General features: G+C 37.6%; 2 protein-coding genes across 2 annotated transcripts; one reads left to right on the forward strand and one right to left on the reverse strand.

The window, feature by feature from the left end:
- Positions 1-5,462: 5,462 nt before the first annotated feature.
- LOC116251358 (xyloglucan endotransglucosylase/hydrolase protein 3-like) lies at positions 5,463-8,807 on the reverse strand. The gene is made up of 4 exons (XM_031625573.2): positions 8,525-8,807; positions 8,321-8,421; positions 7,286-7,482; positions 5,463-6,017 (listed from the first exon to the last, which is right to left on the reverse strand). The coding sequence occupies exons 1-4, from the start codon at positions 8,709-8,711 to the stop codon at positions 5,639-5,641; spliced, it is 864 nt and encodes a 287-aa protein (XP_031481433.1). The 5' UTR covers positions 8,712-8,807; the 3' UTR covers positions 5,463-5,638.
- A 4,722-nt stretch (positions 8,808-13,529) lies between these two features.
- LOC116250895 (ferredoxin-thioredoxin reductase catalytic chain, chloroplastic) lies at positions 13,530-20,206 on the forward strand. The gene is made up of 6 exons (XM_031624878.1): positions 13,530-13,819; positions 15,835-15,947; positions 17,019-17,068; positions 17,203-17,274; positions 18,699-18,759; positions 19,998-20,206. Exons 1-6 carry the CDS (start codon positions 13,696-13,698, stop codon positions 20,040-20,042), a joined length of 465 nt encoding a protein of 154 aa, XP_031480738.1. The 5' UTR covers positions 13,530-13,695; the 3' UTR covers positions 20,043-20,206.
- The last annotated feature ends 1,651 nt before the right edge of the window (positions 20,207-21,857 follow it).

The raw sequence follows: 21,857 nt of genomic DNA on the forward strand, positions 1-21,857 counted from the left end.
TTTTGACACAAACAAAAGTATAATTTTTCAAATTTTTATATAGGGTAATTTTTCCTTGGCACCAATTTGTTGTGTCTATGTCTACCAGTTCCTGTTGTAACCATTTGAACTGATACGGAGAAGAGGCAGTTCGGGTGAATCGTTTTTTTGCTGAAGGATCAAATTATCGCTATGAAGGTGCATGCCTCTATTAACGATAGACGCTGCCATTGATGTGAAGATGGTAAGACTATAAAATCGACTTTTATTTCATCTATTGTGTGACGCTAGCTTATTTCAAACATAAAATTTCTCATTTTGTGAGAAATTAAAGATAGAGAATCCTATGGAACTCAAATTCAAGGTAAACCTACACATGCTATATGTTTTAGTTCACTCTTGAAACCCAAAATGTCATACAGCTCATGGCACGCTTTATTTATTTGGAGGTACAAAATCTCCACTTGAAACTACAGGGTATGATTTTCTTCGCATGTGGTCCGTCCATCTCAGTGCCGTTTGTTTCATGAAACTCAATCGATGACGCTTTTTCGTTTCCATGTTCATAGTTAAATTTTCGTAAATCCCTGGTTCTCTGTTTTAAGTAATATAAAATTGTAAGGTATTAGTATATATATGATGAAGCGAAAGAAAGGAATTCTCCTCGATTCAGCGACGAACTATGAGGATGATCAAACAATCAAGAATTGAACTGAAAGCTAATGAAGGAAAATGAACCATCAACTAAAAGAACCTTGTAGTATTCCCCGAAGTTTTGTAGTGTCACTATTTTATCTGTCTTTTGCACACTCATATCTATAATGCTTGTGAAAACACTTAACACGATGTAAAATAGGGGAACGGATATGGTCTATGGCGTGTTGCGCACATCATCATGTGGCATTGAGTAGATGCAACTGCCTTAAAAGTCTCGTATATCTGAGTACTCAGACCTCCCTCTCCCTCTCTCTCTCCGAATGTCCGCCGATGATGCCGGTGTCCATCTTTGAGCCGGCGAGTCTCTCTCACTGATGGCCACCCGCATCCGCGGCGGACCTCAGGAGAGAGGGAGGGAGAGGAAGGTCTGAGTTTAACCAAAGAAGGTGTTGTGCTCATATATATGTGACTTTTAAGGCAGTTCTGTCTACTCAGTGCCACCTGATGATGTGTCTCGAAATATCACACCCTTGAATTCTTTCTCTTTACCCCACAATTTCAAGAAAAAAAAAAAAAGTTCTAGATTTGAAGTACAAACTGAATTAGACTACTGAATTGTTTGGCCTATGCATCCCTGATCAAGCATCTCTAGTTTCTGTATTTAGAAGTTGCATTTAAGGTACCATGGAGATGTGTCAGCAATTCAAACTTTGGCATGGTTAGGTGGCCATTGCTATTACATCCGAGTCATCGTCAAATTTTGGGAGAAAGGAATAGATATGAACTAGACTGTAAAATTATTTGGCCTGTGCATCCTTGATTAAGCATGTCTATTCACAGCTCTGGTTTCTGTATTCAGGAGTTGCATCTCAGGTACAATGGAGAAGTGTCGGCGATTCCAACTTTGACATGGTTGGGTGGTCATCGCTGTTATGTTCGAGTCATGGTCAAATTGTGGGATAATGGAATAGATATGAACTAGACTACTGAATTATTTGGCATGTGCGTCCATGATTAAGCATGTCTATTCGCAGCTCTGGTTTCTGTATTTAGGAGTTGCATGTAAGGTACCATGGAGATGTGTCAGTGATTCCAACTTTGGCATGGTTGGGTGGAAATTGCTCTTCTATCTGAGTCATGGTAAAATTGTGGGATAAACAAAAATGTATGAACTAACTAGACCGCTAAATTATTTGACTTCTGCGTCCCTGATTATAGCCAAATATCACACCTTTGAATTCTGTCTCTTCATGGACATACTTAATCAGGGACGCACACGCCAAATAAGTCAGTAGTCTAGTTCATTATCCCATAATTTGACAATGGCTCGGACATTAAAACAATGGCCACCCAACAATGCCAAAGTTGGAATCGTTTACACATGTCCATGGTACCTTACATGCAACTCCTAAATACATAAACCAGAGCTGCGAATAGACATGCTTAATCAAGGACACAAAGGCCAAATAACTCAGTAGTCTAGTTCATATCCATTCCTTTATCCCAAAATTTGACCATGATGCAGACATCACAACGATGGCCACCCAACCATGCCAAAGTTGGAATCGCTGACACATGTCCCTGGTACCTTAGATGCAACTCCATGGCCACCCAATGATGTCAAAGTTGGAAACACATCTCCATGGTACCTTAGACGTAACTCCTGAATACAGAAACCAAGGCTGCGAATAGACATGCTCAATCAAGGACACAAAGGCCAAATAATTCAATAGTCTACTTTACATTTATCCCAAAATTTGACCATGACTCGAACATAACAGCTCTGGCCTCCCAATGATGCCACAGTTAGAATCGCTGACACATCTCCTTGATTCCTTAAATGCAGCTCCTAAATACAGAAACCAGAGCTGCAACATGCTTAATAAGGAACGCAGAGGCCAAATAATACAGTAGTCTAGTTCATATCTAATGGAACAATTTGACCATGACTTGGACATAATAGTGATAGCCACACAACCATGCCAAAATTGGAATCGCTGACACATCTCCATGGTACCATAAATTCAACTCTTGAATGCAGAAATCAAAGCTGTGAATAGACTTGCTTAATGAGGGATAGAGAGGCCAAATAATTCAGTAGTCTAGTTCATATCTATTCCTTTGTTTGTACTTTCAAATTTAGAATTTTTTTTTCTTGAAATTGTGGGATAAAGAGACATAGTTCAAGGGTTTGATATTTAGAGACAAAAAAAAGGGAAAGCATGGCTGATGGGCTCGGGTGCAGTGGAATGTTCACCTATGATGAGATGGTGTAAATGGCATTATATGTGCACTCACCTCACCCCTCCAATAGTATGGACATGAAAGCGATCCAAATTCTTTTTCTTTTTCTTTTTCTTTTTGAGAAAATTGTAAAGGGCGACGTGCTCACAAATTTTCCAAAACAGATTTAAGGGGCTGCACAATGTCTTTATGAATGAAAGTTATAGTAAAGCGATCCAAATACTCTTTCCCTACGATTCTTGATTAGGGAGGGTCATTTGTGGGTAGATATTGATTCGTTATGGAAACAGACGATTCGAATTAGGGTCATGAACAAGTGAAAGACTAAAAGACGAGAATTCATGCATCAACTTTATGACTCAGTAATTGCTGTCTTTGGATTGCCAAAAACAGAGGCTCCACCTTTTGTGAACCGCCCTTCTGTGTTGAGTAATTTTGGTTCACTTGTTCTGCGGCATTTCAACTAAACCGAAACTGAGGCGTAGACGTTCTAGTGATGGTGTACACATGAGGACATACTTTAGCAACATTAACTCAACTTCTTTACTACTGAAGGATTTGAAAATTGCCACCCGAATGTGCTGAAAAGCACAAGCAACTGCCTCGGGTGAAGTACCACTACCTGTGCGATGGAAGTTCCAGCAATCTTTTCCAGGAGGAAAATGATCAGCTACAAATGCTTGAATATTTACACGTAACAAAAAAAGTAATACGTAATAGATGCTCCCTTTCAATGCAGAGCACACGAAGATTAAGCGAGCTTCGAATCAAAACAGTAATAGACATACGCTAACATGGTTTGGCATGTTTGTGCCTACGTTCAGGAATATCCTGGCTGTTGTCGTCTCTATCTGTTGGATGCTTTCATCACATATTTAAGCTGAGCTCATTAGAATGACTTTTTTGGTATCTATTATCATGTGGATACTTCTTTACATTACCAGTAGATTTTCTTTCCAAAGATGATTTACAAGGATTTTATTTTTCTCTATCTTTATCACCTCCCCTTATGGCAGCTCTATCTCCTCATTTGTTGGATTCCATGTCTCCGTATCTTTTGTTCTCATATCTCGATAGTATATGTATGTATATATGTATGTATGTATGTATGTATGTATGTATGCGAACGTCGGTCTTTGTAAAGTAAAGGTTCTTTTTGGAAGTTGGAGAAGACGGCCAGGAATTCCCCATCTTGAGTTGAGGACTTACCGCTCCTTCGCTATCAAACGCAAATCAGTCCCTTTGGCAGATTCCAGACATGCCAAACCGTGATTGGCCTTCATCAAGTGTAAACTTGTTGAACTTGGGTCAAGGATCATAGATGCAGGAAAAAAAGGGAAATTGCCTATATATCACATCCCTAGTGCTCAGGCGTAGGGCCTCTGGAACTTATTTTAGAAACATTTACTACCGACATGCTCACATTTGGCACATTTACAAATAACATGCTAATGTTTGGAAGGCATCCGTAAATTTCTCAATGGTAGTTCCTAGGAAATCAAAGTTCAAAACGGCTTGAATACGCTTCAAATAATGGTCTAGGCAAAATGTTGGCTGATAATTACGTTTCACAGGTCCCAGTAGAAGCCGAATATATTTTCCGACGTTAAAAATATAAGTCGGACAAGTCCCCATGTACATGAAAAGCATAAAAACCAATGTCTATATATGGCCCATATATATGCCGTGTATTTGACAGCATTAGCCAAAATATTATGTTAAGTATTATTACCTTCTTATTCATTTATGTATCCAACTATATTAGGGGATATATTAGCTGATCTGGCCCACGCAATAATCCTTATATCGATTGGCAAAGAGGAAATTCATCCCTTGATGATAATTTTTTTTGTTTGGAGCTGAGGTGAAAATAAATTGTGTTTTGTTTTATATGTGCATGACATTTAAGTGTTGAACTACATGAGTTTAAATGAATCATTGCGTTATTTAACTTCTTTGCCAACACTTTTGGCATGCACCAATCCATACGTTGTAGCCGATGCCAGTCCCACCTCAGCGGCGCCCATGTGGGTTTGACGATGAAAAAGGGCTTCTTCATTCTTTAAAAGAAGTTCAATGCAATATTCTCCATTTTATAGAACATGACCATCTGTACTAACAACCTTGAGATTCTTGGTTTTCTGTAGAGCCTAGTTAACAAGTTTCATGGATCGATTTTTGATGCCAAAATATATTGGCATTGAGGAACGGAAGACTAATATTTTCCATGAAAATGGCAGCGGCCCATATTTTACATGTTTGGATTAAAGTAAAAACAGAAATAAGTTTATACAAGATGTGAAACTGTATTTTAAATTCACAATCCAAATCCAAATTGATTCCAACTTTTAGATCCAGATCTGAATCTGCATCCAACTTTTAAATAAACAGCGGAACTTGAACAATATTATAATGTGTTAAGAACTGACTTTCAAATTGAAATTTGCTTGAATTAAACCCAGATCCAACTTAGAATTTGATCGAACATTTATTTCAGACCGAATCTAAATCCGTCGAATCCATTGTCATCCACCAATACAATCTGATACCACACAAGAAAAGGGAAAAGAAGAAGAGGCAACTGTCGAGCTAAACTCCCAAGCTTTTCAGTATAAGATATTCATGACATCTACAGGAAGAAAGAACAAAAATTGCGGCTATGAGTTGCAGCTATTGGAAGATCCAGAACCCAAGAAGGTATGCGATTTTCTTTTTCAAAAACAAAAGAGAAATTGGAAAAGAAAAAAAAAAGGGAGATCTAAACTGTCTGGGAGCACTCTGGGGGAGGGACAGGATACCGACGTCGGTCGGTACAGTAGTCATAAACGAGGTGCCTTTTCCTAATCATCCGATAAGCGAGGATCTGCTTCGGGGAGAGACCGGCGTACCCTCCTCCGTTCCACCAGTACTTGGAAGAGTAGCACTGAGGGCCGCCCTCAAAGGCGGGGCAGCCATCGATGGAGAAGGTTCTGAAGCTGGCCGTGAATGGCGCGTACATCCAGTTGATCTTGTCCTTGCCGCCGTTGGTCGCCCAGTCCTCGCCGTTCCACAGGCTCCCCATCACCTGCATCGCCTTGCTTGGGTACGCCACCCCCTTGTTCATGAACACCCTGATCGGTATCTCGTCCACCAAGAACCTGTCCCGGGCATGTCCCTTGTGAGCCGACCAGAAATGGAAACTCCCTTCTTCTTTAGTTTATAATAATGTTATGGATCCGCATATGATCTATATTAATTATGAGAATGCTATTTTCTCGAAATTTTGCGCCCCACAATGGTTATCAAGAATTAGGTAGGACGTTATAATTGCATTGGAGATTTTTGTCCCCTGACCTCGAAATAGAAGAGAAACTTTATTTCGATAGATGTTGCGAAATGAAAACATGCATAGTTGGGGAATTCAACAAATCATGCCAATGACCAGGAGGCATATCCAACTCAGCTGGCTTCATTAATTGGTTTATATAACGCTTAAATGTGATATCAAAACTTGATTAACTTCAACAAAGTGGTAATTATAGAACTAACATGATCGACAGTGTTAAGTTATAGATCTCAATTTTAGTAGCTTGGATCCTGGTTATATGAGGTTTAGAGTGCCTATAATAGGATCTGGCTTTGAAGCTGGAAATTAATAATGTAGTTTTTTATTTTTTATTTTAGTAGCTGACGCATGTTAGTTAGAAAATAATTTGAGTCAGTACTGTTGATCAGAATAAGTTAGTATTCGAATAATCCATACTTTAGTTTTCCAGGTTTATTCCTGACCTACGTACGATCACTCGCCTCATTTTCCTGCGTTTTTTAATTTAATTGACATATCCATCCTTTAATTTGTTGAATTGTGTTGAGAGATTATCATATTATAATGAATTAGTAACAAAAAAACTTAAGTTAAAATCATAAATATATATGAATATATGATGCATTCATTTCTTTCCGTTTCAAAGTTGCCTCTCATTTCATGGAAAGGAAAAGCAGTTTTAAGAGATATTTAACATTAATAATTAGGTATTGATACTTTAAGGGAAAGTATATGCAAGCATGGATGTATCTGCGAAATTCCTATATGTCGTTGTCGAATTTGGAAAGATCCAAACTTAAAAATTGTCTTACTTGACTGCATGGGCAGGTGATGAGTAGGAGCCCAAATGATATTTTTTTGCCCGAGTCACTTGATCGGCCAGCTGTAACTAAAACACTTTTTTTTTCCGTTTGTATCTTGCCTCTCTCTCTCTCTCTCTCTCTCTCTCTCACACACACACACACACACACACACACATATATATATATATATATATATATATATATATATATATATATATATATATATATATATATATATATATATATATATATATATATATATAGAGAGAGAGAGAGAGAGAGAGAGGGAAGGGCTTACGCTGTCAAGTATCTATTCCACAGAATTTTGTAGGAGTGGAAATTCTTTGAAGGATCAAACCAGAGTCGAATCTTTTCTTCCCTGTTGCCATGGCCATTGACAAATATATTGGTTTGAAGATGAATCGGCTTGCCCTCGAGGTTGCCCAAGAACTCAAAGTCCAGTTCGTCATGTCCATTCGATTGGGAGCTCTTCAGCTGCAACCTCACAAGTCAATATATAATAGATAATGAAAAGAAGAAGATAAACTTTAAAATATCCAGGTTCCATGCTGCCGACGATGATGGCGATATGATGATGATGATGGAAGATTCTTCTAACCCATGGCCGTGTGACTACTGTTCATATCATGAATATCAAAGCTTGCCTTTAGGCCCATAACTTTTGGTAAGTTTAAATCGATTCTTTTCTGCTTTGCTATTTATGACATGCAAAAAGCAGCACAGGTTAGGATACCTACCGATACAGGCCGAACGTCCTGGCGGGTGCCATCTGATGGTGCATAAAACCGCAGCTTAAGCAATAGGTTTACTGCTTTCTAAATACATGGTCATTTTTATTAATGGAATACTGTGGTTTTATATACAGTTAGCAGATTGACCAAAGAACTGTAAGTATCGTGGACCGGCTTTCAATGAGTTGAAACATGATTTTGTTTGTGATCTCTTGCAGGACAGAAGTTCACAGCTGCGCAGGTGAAGTAATTCAGCCCGGAGATTTCACTTTAGAGTTGATGTTATTAAAGTGGCAGCCGCAGGTAATACATGTTATGCCGGCGTTGTATCTCTTTCATTTTGAAAGTAGCGATCCCATTCTTGAAGAAGAAAAGGCAGACAGATGCTAAAATGGTGGCAGCAGTTCGTTTTGCTAATTACTCTCTCTAGAAGAGAGAGAGAGAAAGAGAGAGAGATTTTAATGAGTCCTCTGCTGAATTGGTGGCAGCAGTTCATTTTACTAACTCTTTCTTCAATAGAGAGAGAAGGAGAGAGATTGAGATATTGACTGAGTGGGGAAATGAGAAGATAAATTTCTTACGTAGAAAGCAGTAACAATTCCCGCAGAGTTCCTACTTGGGACTTTGATATCCATGTGGAAGAGTCCAGAAGAGTAGTCCAATTTAGATTGAAATCCTGACCCTGTAAAGAGAACACAACATTCTTCGCTTCCATTAATATTGCAAACTAACGGTAAGAACTGGCTATGCGTATAATTCGAATAATTCAAAAAAAAAAGCATTACCAGACATTTTATCCATGAGCAAATGAATCTCCCTCCCAGCAAAGAATGACTGGACGTGGCCGTTTCCCCATGAGATATTGTAGCTCTCACTGAACGCTGCATCTTCCGATCCCTCGAGAAGCACAACCTCATGAATGAGAACAAACAGAAGGAATATTGCAGAAATACAAAAGAAAGCAGATGCCATGGCTCTCTCTCTCTCTCTCTCTCACGCAATAACACCACGAAGAAAGAGTAGTATATATATTTTTTATTATGGGACAGGGAATCAGTTCATTAGTTCAAAATCATCTTTCTGTAACCACTTAACAACCTAGGTGTTCAGTCATTGTCATCCAGCCTGTGCGATAGGAACATTTTCTCCCTTTACGCGTGCGATGGAAAGAGATAGATAGAAGAGAGAAAGGGAAGGAGACGGAGATGATCACTGTTTCACGCCATACTTGTGGCTGCCCTTCTTGCTCCTTTTCGATGCCAAACATGTCAACGTTTGATACGTCACGTTTGGAGCAGTTTGTTATGTGTAAGCAAAGAATTCCCTACTCCTACCATGCACTTGTGCTTTGACTTGTTTTTCTCATATCGATCGACTTAGATGTAACACTTGGCTTTACCTTACCCTCTCGAACTGGATACGTTAGCTTGATGATAATCAAGATTTTAGCTGAAGTCTGTAGAAGCTGGATATATGTTAGGCCCCATGCTTATTTTGGTTGTCTAAAGGACCAAAAAGATGTAGAAGGAGTTTCTTCAAAGTACAAAAAAAAAAAAAAGGTTTTCCCATTTTGTCATACTCAAAGGTGTAATGCTGATTGCGTGGGGGTCTCACAAACAAACATGGTCTGTTCAACCCCGGAAGATGCACTGCACACTAGGCACACTAGTTCTAGAAGGATTTCAGCTTATGTATATGTATAGAGAGAGAGAGAGAGAGAGAGAGAAAGAAACAGAGTGAGAGATGAACTAGGGTTTGGAATATATATATATACTTTTCCACGTTTGATAAAGCAATACACGTAGTGGAGACACATTCATCCTACTCTATTAGGAATGAATTGTGCGACAACCCCAATCCAGAAGAGCATGAATGGGATGGATTGAAGCAGACAAGAAGCTGCGGTCCATTCATCGAGTGGTAGTTCATCTGGCATCCACATATATTCCAAACCCTAGTTCACGCCAACCAAATCAATCTTTGAATGAAGCAGAGGACCTTTCATTAAGGGTTGGAAGAATCTGCAGAAACATACCATCATGCTAGCTGGACTTCCTAATCCAGATTGCCCTATTTTTAGTGTCTAGATCTTTCAAGGACCACATTGGTGCAAACTAATAACTAGTTTGAAAAACTGTATGATGTTGATTGGATATCCATCCTACAACTTTTTTTTTTTTTTTTGCATAAAAGTATCGATAAGATAGGATTAGGAAAGTCCTCAGTTTGGACAGGCATTTGGTGGATGTTGGTGCCCAACATTTTGTTTGGACATCGACAAGATCAAGAACAAGTTCATGATCCCTCATAGACCATTCATTCATGACAAGGACAAAAACAAAAAAATTTGGTGTCATGTAATAATATTGTTCATGATATTGGTCGCTTCTACAATGAACCAAACACAATATATGCATCTTTCTTCATGATTTCAGCAGATTTTGGAGAAATATTGCGAGCGGTGCAAAAGACAAATGTACTTTTCTGGATGATGGAGGATGGTCCCCCAATTATGAGATCCACTCAAGTGCTCAAAACTAACAAGCTACCCAAATCCGGATGGGCTTCAATTACTCCATGCCAATCATTTTGGTTGGTATCGCCGTCTCTTGCATGATTCTATCAGTATAGAGATAGATCTGGATAGCTGCTGAATGGGACCATATGTGAGGCCGCAGTAGGTCACATCAGGGTGTGCTGTTTCAGCCATACACTGACCTTATCAGATTGTATAATCCCAAGGAGTCAGCCGGTCCGAATCCCACAGAAGCTATCGATCCAAAAGCCTATTGCCCGAAAACCATATGTTTGATGGAGAATTTGGATTCGGGATCATGAAGCCGTGGCTGCATGTGGATGGAGTTGGCGAAGAAAATTTGAGAAGGCCAAAAGCATGTGGTTGAACAAGATGACTACTTGTAAATATATATATATGTCATAATGGGCCTTCAATTAGGCAACTTTCAACATATATTTGCAATAGAAGAGACGAATTGTTCCATTTCTGGGGCTTTCCTCATTTATTATAGGAGCCAAACTCCCAGTCGGTTCCTTCCTCTAACCATCTCATCAAACTAAGCCAGCTTGCATAAGAACCGTGTGCGACTTGTTCGCCCTTCTCATGTTAGATACTCTTTCTCTCTTTTATATATATATATATATATATATATATATAAGAGAAAGAAAGAGAAGAATGATGACTCTATCAAGAGTCAACTTGTGTTGGCCCATCATGATAAATGATTGAGAAAAAAACAAAAAACAAAAAGCATACATTAATATTAAATGATGAAAACATTTTTTTAATAATGAGTTTCATAACCATTTTATATAATATATATATATATATATATATATATATAAAGAGAGAGAGAAAAGAATGATGACTGTATAGTGATAAATGATTGAAAAAAAGTAAATTAATATTAAATGATGAAAATGTTCATCATCTTTTTTTAAATAATGAGCTTCATGAACATTTCATTATATATATATATATGTAACTTGTTAGAATATGCTTCCTATATGCAGGATCAGTTTCTTAAACGTTCGAACATGCAATCTATGTGTCCCAGTATTTTCTTACAAAAAAATGAGGAGATTGATTTCAACCATGCCTAAAGGAGGAAACAAGTCATACCGCGCCAACAAGATCTTCCAAGTAACGTGTCGTTTCTTGTAAAGATTGGTTGAACAATCGTGGTTTTATTAACCATTTTTTTTTTAAAAAAAAATCCTTTTCAACCCAATGTGCTCCATTACAGGAAGGCAACATTTGGGTTCTGTTTGTTAACGCAGTAGTAATTGACGTCAGTAATTACACTAATCCAATCTCTGGAACGCGTTAGAACTCATCAGGTCGCGAACGTTGATCGCGTCAGTGACAGTATACAACGACGCTGTTTCGCAGCGAATTAACACCACCAGTAGGAGTGGAGTAGTGACACGGATGCCATGCTTTTGGTTGAATTTCACAAGATCTTCACGCTAAATACCACTGCAGAAATAAAATGTAACATGGTTATTACTTGTAGAGAATCAATATAAATGCTTAAACTAATGGTATTAAAAATAATGGTATCAATGAGGCGACCTGAGTCGTTTGATCGAGAACATACCATGTTGGATCTTGCTTTATATATGACCTACTGATCTTTCCATTATAGACAAAAGACATTTATTCTATCGGTTGAGCAACATTACATAAATGCTATAAAAGCAGTGCCTTCTATTAGTTGTGCATATTCTTATTTATAGTATACCCTTCTCCCTTGTCTATTTTATGCACGAAATTTCTGTTATGGTTAATGATAAAATTACCTTTCGTTCACACACAAAAAAAAAAAAAAAGACAAATTTTTTTATAAGATAAAAATAAAAAAAATGAAATGACTATAAAGGACATGTTTTTTTATTATAAAAACATTCTTTTTTGTTACTGTGCACGTAACTTTGACTGTATGTTATGTGCTTTGGTTGTAGATCACTAATGTATACTGACTCAAATTTTAGATCATGGAAATTAAAGATCTTATAATCAAGAGGCACCAACATGTAACAAACTAAATTAAGTGACTGTTATAATATGTGAATGGACTAAATACTTGGCTCCTTCACTGTCATAAATGTTGTTCACGTTTTCTTAGTTAACCTATATATTGTAAATCTAAAATTTAAAATAGAACTTGAAAATCAAATTAGGCATGATTAAGGCATCTAAAGCTTGACATGAGAACAACGAAAACATATTGAAAAAAAAAAGTAATGTGTAAACAAATATAAAGAAAATGATATAAGGAGCAAAAAATAATTAGTACAATTGAGCAAACATAAAATAAAACTAGTGTTTATAGTTTTCTCAATATATTTTTTTGAATCATTTTCAAAGCTCCTAATGCAGTAGAGCAAGGCTGGACGTCGGGTCAATCGTCGATGGGGAAGAGGCCAATGTATCGGAAAAGGGGGCATGAAATGAAAATGAAGCCTGGAGCCCTCAAAGATCCAAAATCAATCTGATGCCCTCCGACTAAATAAAATATTTGAAAAAAAAAATAAAAGGGCCTATTTTTTTTCCTTTTTAAATACCTCAATGACGGCTAAAAAATCAAGTTGAGGTGCACTGACTAAATAACATTTCAGAAAAAATTTTCACATGGGCAATCCATATTTTGAAAATGTTCATAGACATTATGAAGTTCTTTTTCGGGTAATTTCATAAATTTCAATGCAGCTTTCTTGTTGCAGCGGATGTGCTCTGGAAAGCTTCCGAAATTATTATTATGGCGCCTTTTTTAAGTTCACACAAAGAGGTAGCTGCTTTTCTTTCTCGAATCCTTTTTGGGAAAAAACTGAAAATTTTGCTGTTCGATGGTTTTTTCTTCAAGAAAATTATGAAAATCTTATTATCTATTTAATTACATAAAAATTCTTTTCCTTTTGCAAACTGAGGTTTGACCCTATTTGAAGACTCTTTGAATTCGAAAGATTATAGATTGAACCACTGACCAGTAGACTTCAACACTTTGGGCATCAACGCCTTAACTGGCATCTAAGATTGCAAAGGAGTTGCTTCAAGAACATAAAATCCAAGGGAAACATTTGTAATGAATCAGCTCCTGGGACGAGAAACTTCTGAAAATATCATATCATGGATCGAGACCAAGACAAGCGGCACGCCGCACGTTCCACACAGCTCATACCGAGCGTTCTTCTGGAGGAGGGAGGCGCACCGCGCACGTGGCCACCAGATAAATTGGATCGAATCGCACCTAAAAAAACCGTTGAGTTGCACTATCCTTGTCCGTAAGGAGGGAGATTTTTTGCTTATCAAGGGTTCTTCTCCTTGCCTGCAGATACGATGTGCGCACTCTCGTACACACATTCTGTGAGTGGTGCAGCTGCCCCCTTCTACTGCAAGTCGTAGATAGGGAGAGGGGGAGGGAGAAGCAGAGCGGGAATGACGGTAGCAATGAACGTCCGGTCTTTGGGGAGCAGCGTAGGCGCACCCCTATTCACTGTGCCACCGCCATCTACCCGTGGTTTCAGGATACCTTCCAGGCGCATCAGAATCCGGGCATCAGGTACCTAACTCTTGGGTGTGGCTTACCCATTTTCTTTTCCCGTTGAGTTTAGGTTTTGGGCACCTTGGAAATCTCTCTTCTTGAGAGGGAGGGGGAGATCTTCTGCGTGTCTGCCCATTTGTCGAGGGGAAAGGGAAATTCTTGATATTTTGTTTAAGGGTATCCTGCTTTTGTCTGCATTTGCTCGAGTGACCCGTTTGATGCTTAAATTGGAATGAAGAAAGGGGAAACTGAATCACGTTGTCGTGGATTTTTGGCGTTGAGGATTTTGAAGATTATTGCGCCTGGAGATTGCGAGCTTTTCTTTCTTTCAGTATCATTCACGGAAGTTATTTTGTCGAGGCTTGAGACCTTATTCTTATCTTGCTGCTTAGTTGGTTGGTATTGACTAAAGAATCTTCGTACAAGGCTGACATCGACAGATTTGTTAGTCTGTAACCTTTTCACTCAATCTTATCTGACTCTTGATAATAGTAGCTGTTGTTTCGAAAGGTATCCTATGAATAACGCCGACTCAGTTCGCTGATTGGATGCCTGAAGTTGTAATATGCAATTTCCTTACTGCTTACCTTCTGTTATTGATGACCGAAGGCTATTGACACTGAAGAGTAAATAGTGATTTTGATAAAACGGCACTCCGTATATTCTAATTCCATTCTTTACGTAAAAAAATAGTAGGCGGCATAAGTCAGGATTAGTAGATTTGGAGTGCCAGGTCATTAGCTGCCCCACGCCATTGAACATCTTTTTTGTCACTCTGCATTGCTTGATGCTTGAACACATTTCTGGTCCTCTGACCAAATTTGCCCTTGGAGATCAGTTACGGCAGATTGCTTCCAAGGACCTCACTAAACAATGCGGATTGAGGGTGGTCAAGGTTTCCGAACATTTCAACCAACAAAAGAAACAAAAGATAAGAGTCTGTTTGTCAGAAAATTTTCCTCTTCGTGATTTTAAGACGACATGCAAACAGAAAGAATTCACATCTCTTAACAGGAAACTGTTTTAGTACAAGGTCTAACGTAGTGAAACTATCTTCTACGAGTCAAAAGTCCACATCTTTGATTACACGGGACACACAAGCATGTCTGACAATTCTTTTATACTTCTCAAATAATTGACTGAGCTTGTCTTTGTCTTTCGGGAGAGACATTTGCATGAGGTCCTTATCTTGTTTCTTTTTGGGGACTTGAAAATTGTTCCCTTCTGGTTATATGTTTAGAATTTTGCAATGTCCTTTTTGACCATTATTCTTTTCAAATCATTTTCAAGGAATTTTCCACTGTCAAACTAGAATGATCGATATGGTTCCATAGACCTGGAAAATTCATTGCAGTCCAAAGGAACCAAGTTACACATGCAAAACAAAAATCAAACAAGATATTGCTTGAGAAGAAACCTTGAGCAAGATCTAAATTATAAACAAACATAATATTGCTTGAGGAGAAACCTTAGAGGGCTGTATCCAAGTCACACTTGTTAAATGGTTGTTTTATATTTGGCTATTGCAAGTTATTTAACCTTCTTCTTGCTGATCATGAGATCCTGTGATGGTCTATGTTGTCTATACAAGATGTTGTTATATGACTTCCAGATATAATAGGCAGAAAATAGTGAAAATTTTCAACCCCTAGGGAAGACTTTCAGTTTTAGGAGTTACTTCTCTTTTAAAGGAATCTGCATATGTGATTGACTTTCTTGGTGATGTAGGCAGAAAATAGTGAATGAATTGTAACCTTGGGAAGGGTTTAACCGTTTAAGTTTGAGTTAATTCTCTTTTAAAGGAATCTGAATATGTGGTTGATGGCTAAACTTTGTTCACTTTTGCATCTATAGAGTTCAAGATTTCTTTAATGGATAGGCATTTGTAACTCCTTTCCCTTATATCTGCTTCTGGTTGGCAATAATTTTTTTTTCTATTTTATTAATCTACCACATCTCTTTTGATCTACAGATCAGTTGTCAAAAGAATAAGTTGCTGACTAGTTAAATATGTTTGGACTTACTTTTTTCAGCTGAACCTTCAGACAAATCCGTTGAGATTATGAGGAAGTTTTCAGAGCAGTATGCTCGTCGCTCAGGAACATACTTCTGTTCTGATAAAACAGTGACTGCTGTTGTTATAAAGGTAGGAGGCACCAATAATTCTGATCTTCCATTGTTGGATTTTAATTTGATAGTAGCTTTTTGTTATGCTTTACTCGGTACAGTTGCTGCTGACTGTAAACCTTTGTGATCATGTAATGCATGAAATGGAAGTAGAATTGACATAAACAGACCCCAAAAGTGCATAGAGTGTTGGTGAATTTTGGCGACATGTGATGTGGGCTTCAAGGTATCCATGTTATGGATGTCTAGAGCTCAGGTGCTGCAAATGCCATATTTCTTTCTGGAAAAATTGTACCTTTATCTTTTTTAACAGGTTGTGTCTTGAGTCTGAGACTAGCCTCTCCTGTTTCAGAGGAAATAGAAAAGTTCTTAGATAAAAATCCATTACAAAAAATTTCAGTCCACTTTTTGTCTTCAAATCATGGAAATGACATGGAATGCAACCTGGTCATCTTATGTTCCACAAAATGTTTTTTGTTTTCACAACATACCATATGGAGAATGCAAAGTAAAATACATTTATGAAATAGAATTTAAAACCTCTGCAGTATCATAAAGAGATTTTATCTCAGGACCCCAAACTTAAATGTAATTGATACATTTTGACATCAAATAACCTCATGTAGCCAATAACTTGGATAAATGAAATTTTGGAAGTTTTATTTGGAAAACCATCTTTCATCTGAACTGGACTCGGATTCTGAGCTAGAGCTCATGAGTTTGGAAATGCTACTCTGTTATAGCCAACTAAGTGTTTTTGAGGATTGTGATCGCCTGTTTCATTGCAGATAATTATGAGTATGGAAATGATTGATACAACAAACATAGGGATGTTTAGAAAGAATGATTTCTCTATTGCTATATAAGTGTGCACTTCTCTATGTTATGAATTTCATGTTGCGGTTCTTGGATAGAAACGTTGCATCAGAAGCTCATGAAAATCAAGCTTTTTTTTTTTCAGAAGACTGGTATTGGAACTTTAAAATTTTCTTTTTCATAATTTCTAGTGTCTTTCGTTAAAGCTATCTTAATGACTACCCAGGGACTAGTCTTTTGTATTGTTCTGCTGCTGAGTATTTGTGAAATGCAGGGATTGGCTGATCACAAAGATTCAGTTGGAGCGCCCTTGTGCCCTTGCAGGTAAATGCAGCACTTGCTTTTGAAATTCCCATTAGTGGGAAGGTGAATATACATATTTATTTTCAGAAATGCTTTCTACATGTCAAGATGTATTACAGTTGGAGTACTGAGTACAACATTATGCACATTTTCAGGCATTATGATGATAAGGCTGCTGAAGTTGGACAAGGATTTTGGAATTGTCCATGTGTCCCCATGAGAGAAAGGTAACTCCCCATTTTAGATGCTTTTCTAATTAACATCTCTTGCTAGGAGATCTTTGCACCTTGATGAATGTTGCTTAACCATGTTTCTTAAGTCATTTAGAGAATGGTCTTGTTTATAACCACAAGTAGGCAGTGCTTGCTATTTCCAACATGTTGATTACTCCCATAAAGTTTATTTTCTAGATCCATACCATATTAGTAGGAGTGATGCAGCTTAACCATGTAACAGGCTGATTAGAAGCCATTTATTAAAATCTCATCCCTGTATACGTTTATTGAAATCCACATATTTTCTTTTAATTTATTAAAATCTCATCCCTGTATACGTTTATTGAAATCCACATATTTTCTTTTAAAGCAATAAAAAATAAAACATAAAAAGAACCTAACTGCTTGCATGGTTGCACCCAGGTTCTGGTTAAGGACATTAGCACTTAGCAGCATAGTCACCAAAGTCATTCTTTCTGGGATTTTTTTTTCCAGATGGCGATTTTTTGGGGATAATATCAGGAAAATCTCAAAAGTTTAAAATTTAAAATAATATAAAAGAACTAATCCAAAACTTGTTAGATAATAATTTTCTCAGAAAATATGAATAGAGGAGTAAAATATTTTCTGAAAACATAAAAAAAAACACAAGTAGCATGCTTAAAAATATGAAAAAAAATGATTTTTATGAAAGATTCAGAAAGATCTCAGGATAATATTTTGATAATATTGCATCATTTTCTCTTTTGCATATATGAAGAATATATAGTGAAATTTCTTCCGTATTTTGAGATAACTACAATATTTTCAGATATTATCTGCTGTCTTCGTACTGGCAATAATATCCCGGTATCTTCAAGATATTGAAGATAGTTGTGACTATGATGAGCAGTCACAGCTGCCAGGCATGCAAACCATCTGGCAAAAAATTAAACGGGACAAAACAAATTGTGACCTGAAAAGAAATGTATCCAACTGCCCAAAGCAGCACCCAGTTCTGAATCTTGCCATCTCATTTTAATCTATATGTTTTTCTTTTTCATTTTACCATTTTACCATATCTCTAATAGCTTCAGAGATGACAAAGGTTCTGAAGTTTGGTTCATATACTTCTAAAGAACTACTCTCGAGACAAAGTACTGATTCCAACCAAACTGCACTCTTGGGGATGCTGAAGCATGGAGACAATATGTCTGCAAAGTGATGTCAAAGTGGATCATGCCTGGGAAGATAAATTTTCTAGCTAGAGGTTTTCATATCCATTTTCACTTTTCAGAGAACATTTCTCCACGTTTTCTTTCTTTCTTCAGTAACAAATGTCCGTTTTAGGCTTTTAGCAAAAAATGCAAGATGTTTCCTGTATCATCTGTTTAGATTTTGTTCTCCTATTCATTGTACAATTTCTCTGTGTTCTAATACTTAGTTCTTTTTTACAGAAAAGAGTGCCATTGTATGTTATTCCTCACCCCTGATAATGACTTTGCTGGGAAAGATCAGGTACAACTACATCCTATTGTATATGAATGTACAAAGATCTAATGTTCAGGGTTATTTTGCCCTTGATTGGGAGCTGTTCATGCTGAAATAGAATATTATGGATTAATTATTTAGAAAAATATTCATTATTTGGCTTGCTGGAGCTTCTATTGAAGTGTGAATGCAGATCAATATTCCCAGGTTCCCATTGAAAATGGGCATCTTGCTTTGCTTATGTACTTGATTGTTGTCAATTACCTAAAATTTCTAATTCTTGTTCCATATGAGGTAAAATTTAGTTGATATCGAGTGGACTGTTGAAAATGTAGTAAGCCGTTTTAGTATCTTCAGATATTTATGTCTTCTTTGAAACCCTCTTTTTTTTCTTATAGTTATTATTGTGGTGGAACAGTCTCCCAATTCCTCTTTCCTGGGCAATCTTCTCATTGCTAACAGGCTTATTTTGGGGTTTTGAAATCTGATAAACATTTTCCAGAAAACTGTGGATGTTTGAGCCCGGAGCTGCTAAATTTTCTGTTTTTTTTTTGTTATTTCAAGGACTAAATTATATTGGTACTTGGATAAGCGTCCATACCCATGTCGCGTAGTGACTTTGCAAAATGGGTATTTGGACACTCCTGGGTACTTTTTGGGTCTGAGCAGAACCAAAGGACTTACTTTTACTTGATTTAGCTTGTTTCTAACTCTTTTTTTATTATGGTTTTGTGGGTTATTAGTCATTAACATGTAATATTTTCGTTTATATCTTGTTTGATTAGGTTTTGCTTTAATTGTGAATTCTTTGGGTATTTTGCATGTATACATCTATATACCCTGCCATACCCCTGTGGTTGTGTTTTTTAAGCTTGTCATGCTGCCGTAACCGTACCCATGCTGCCTGCACCCATGTGGCTTAGTTCAAGGATTTTGAACAAGTACTTTGTGGTTCACATGGTGGTCCATAATCACTGTACTATGTCCACATTCTTAACTTTTCCTATATTTATCTTACAAGGGTTGCAAAGTGGGTGGGTGACAACCGCACTTGAAGCTCACAGTATTATTACTACTTGAGTATCTTGCATGTTGAATTAAAATCGGGTGATGGTGTTATCTGTGATCTGATACACTGATATTGCTGCATTCTCCTGTTTCAAGGAAAAATTGTTTGCTGATTCTCTAAAGTAGCACTAAAGCGATAAATGTTTGCACATAGCTGTTGCCTTTGCATTGAATAATTGTTGTCACTTGTGTTGCAGACTATTTCTCTGGAAGAAATTAAAGAAGCGGCATCCAAAATGTGACCTTTCATTTTGCCATGCCATTCTCGCTACTTTTGTATAGTCTGTACTATTATGGTTCTTTGTGTCAGTATTTGAGGCCAAGGAAGTAAGAATGCAGCCATGTTACACAAGCCTACTAGACGTTTTATGAGATTTTTCTGGATATAATCGATTCTTTTGCAATACTCCTTCCTAGTGGTGTAGATTTTTATAGCGATCATTTGCTTGAATTGAGAAAGAGATGAATTTTCTCATTGCATGGAAAAGTTTTCCTTGAAGGTGAAAGCGACAGAACTTGTTCTATATTTGCTCCTCCATGGCAAAGAAAAGATCTGCTCGACTAGAAAATCATTCTATTAAATGTTGGTCAACGGTTATTATGCTGACAAACTTGGTCGAAAGAGTTTCATCGTGTAGGTGCTGATCCCGTTCGGGATTTGCGTGGTCTTTTTTTCTCTGTTTGCCTGCTGATTCCCTCAGTACATCCGATGTTAACGGTTCGGACCCTGAAGTGGGCACTAGCGAACCAAAGAAATACAAGTTCCTCCTGCTATTCAGATAGAAAAGTAATTGGTGGAACTTTTACTGTTGGACCTACCTTTGAGCTACCATCTCAAAAATGGGTTTTTTGTTTCTGACTTTTCTGAACGCCTCAGTTTTTTGGTCGTCAACTGAAAATTATGAGCCTGGTTTCTGTCACCCTCACACCTTTAGTTAAAATATCTATCAAGTTGAAGATGATTAAATGACACTGATGTGCTGTTTTTCTTGTATTACAGTTAAAAAAAAAACATTTTTTTAATAGACAGGCCCTTGGCAACGTCGAGCAAAAGTGAGGGTTGTTTCTGGAACATCGGAAATGTGAAGTCCACAGTTAGATGATGGCCGAAAGGTGGGTCAAGCTTCCTTAGGACTGAGCGCCGCGATGGTTTTCCAGCGCCAGCTTAGGGTGCAAATGCCTGTACATATCACTTTTTCTTAATTTAAGAGGCCCGAAAGGCCTTCTATTCTTTATGTTTCTGTGGTCTTAAGTTTTGTCGACATTAACAATGATAATGGTTTACCTTTTTAGGTCTGTGTTGCATTCATAAAAATCAAACTAAAGATTTACATTTTTACAGGTCTTTAATTGGGTTTAACCTGACCAGTTATGCTATGTTTTTTTCCCGATAAAGTTTGGAAAACACAAAATAAAGTGGTAGAAGAATTTGAGAAATAAAAAAGGTGAAGTTTGAAAAACACAAAATGCATTAAAGAAGTGGTAGAAGAATTGAGAAAGAAAAACGGGTAGCCTAGAACCGGCCATACATTTGGAGTTTTGCCCAAATTCACCTTTTCCAGGATGGGTTTTCGTTTATAACCAACAAAAGGGAGGGGACTGGCCGATTGACTGCTGTCTCGATGTCCCACTTTGGGCTTTGGAGCCTATGATATTTGACTAGTCCGTCCGAGACGTGCTGGTTCTTCTCCGGTTGGGAATGCAGGAAAACGGAGCCGCTGGCCACGCGCGCAGGAACAAGGTCCACCCCTTCTATTGTTTAGCTTGTCCAATCTAATGCAGGATTTGGTTACAGTAACAGTACTGCCAAATCTTTGTCCTCTCCTCTTTGTTTTTACCTTCCAATTCCTTTTTCCTTTCAAGAATCACGCATAAATTGCACCCTTGATCAGTGTTGTACTGCACTTGATCTTAGTCAAAAGGCTGATGAATCGGGGGAGAAGCAGCCAATCCGAGGACTTCAGTTCAATTCAATGCCCGTTCCATCAGAGGGTCAAAATACACTTGAATCGGCTGCATGGTGGGCTTTTTTTCACAAGGAAACTGCATCTGCCCAA

This window comes from Nymphaea colorata, chromosome 3 (assembly GCF_008831285.2).
Source record: "Nymphaea colorata isolate Beijing-Zhang1983 chromosome 3, ASM883128v2, whole genome shotgun sequence".
Taxonomy (NCBI): Eukaryota; Viridiplantae; Streptophyta; class Magnoliopsida; order Nymphaeales; family Nymphaeaceae; genus Nymphaea; species Nymphaea colorata.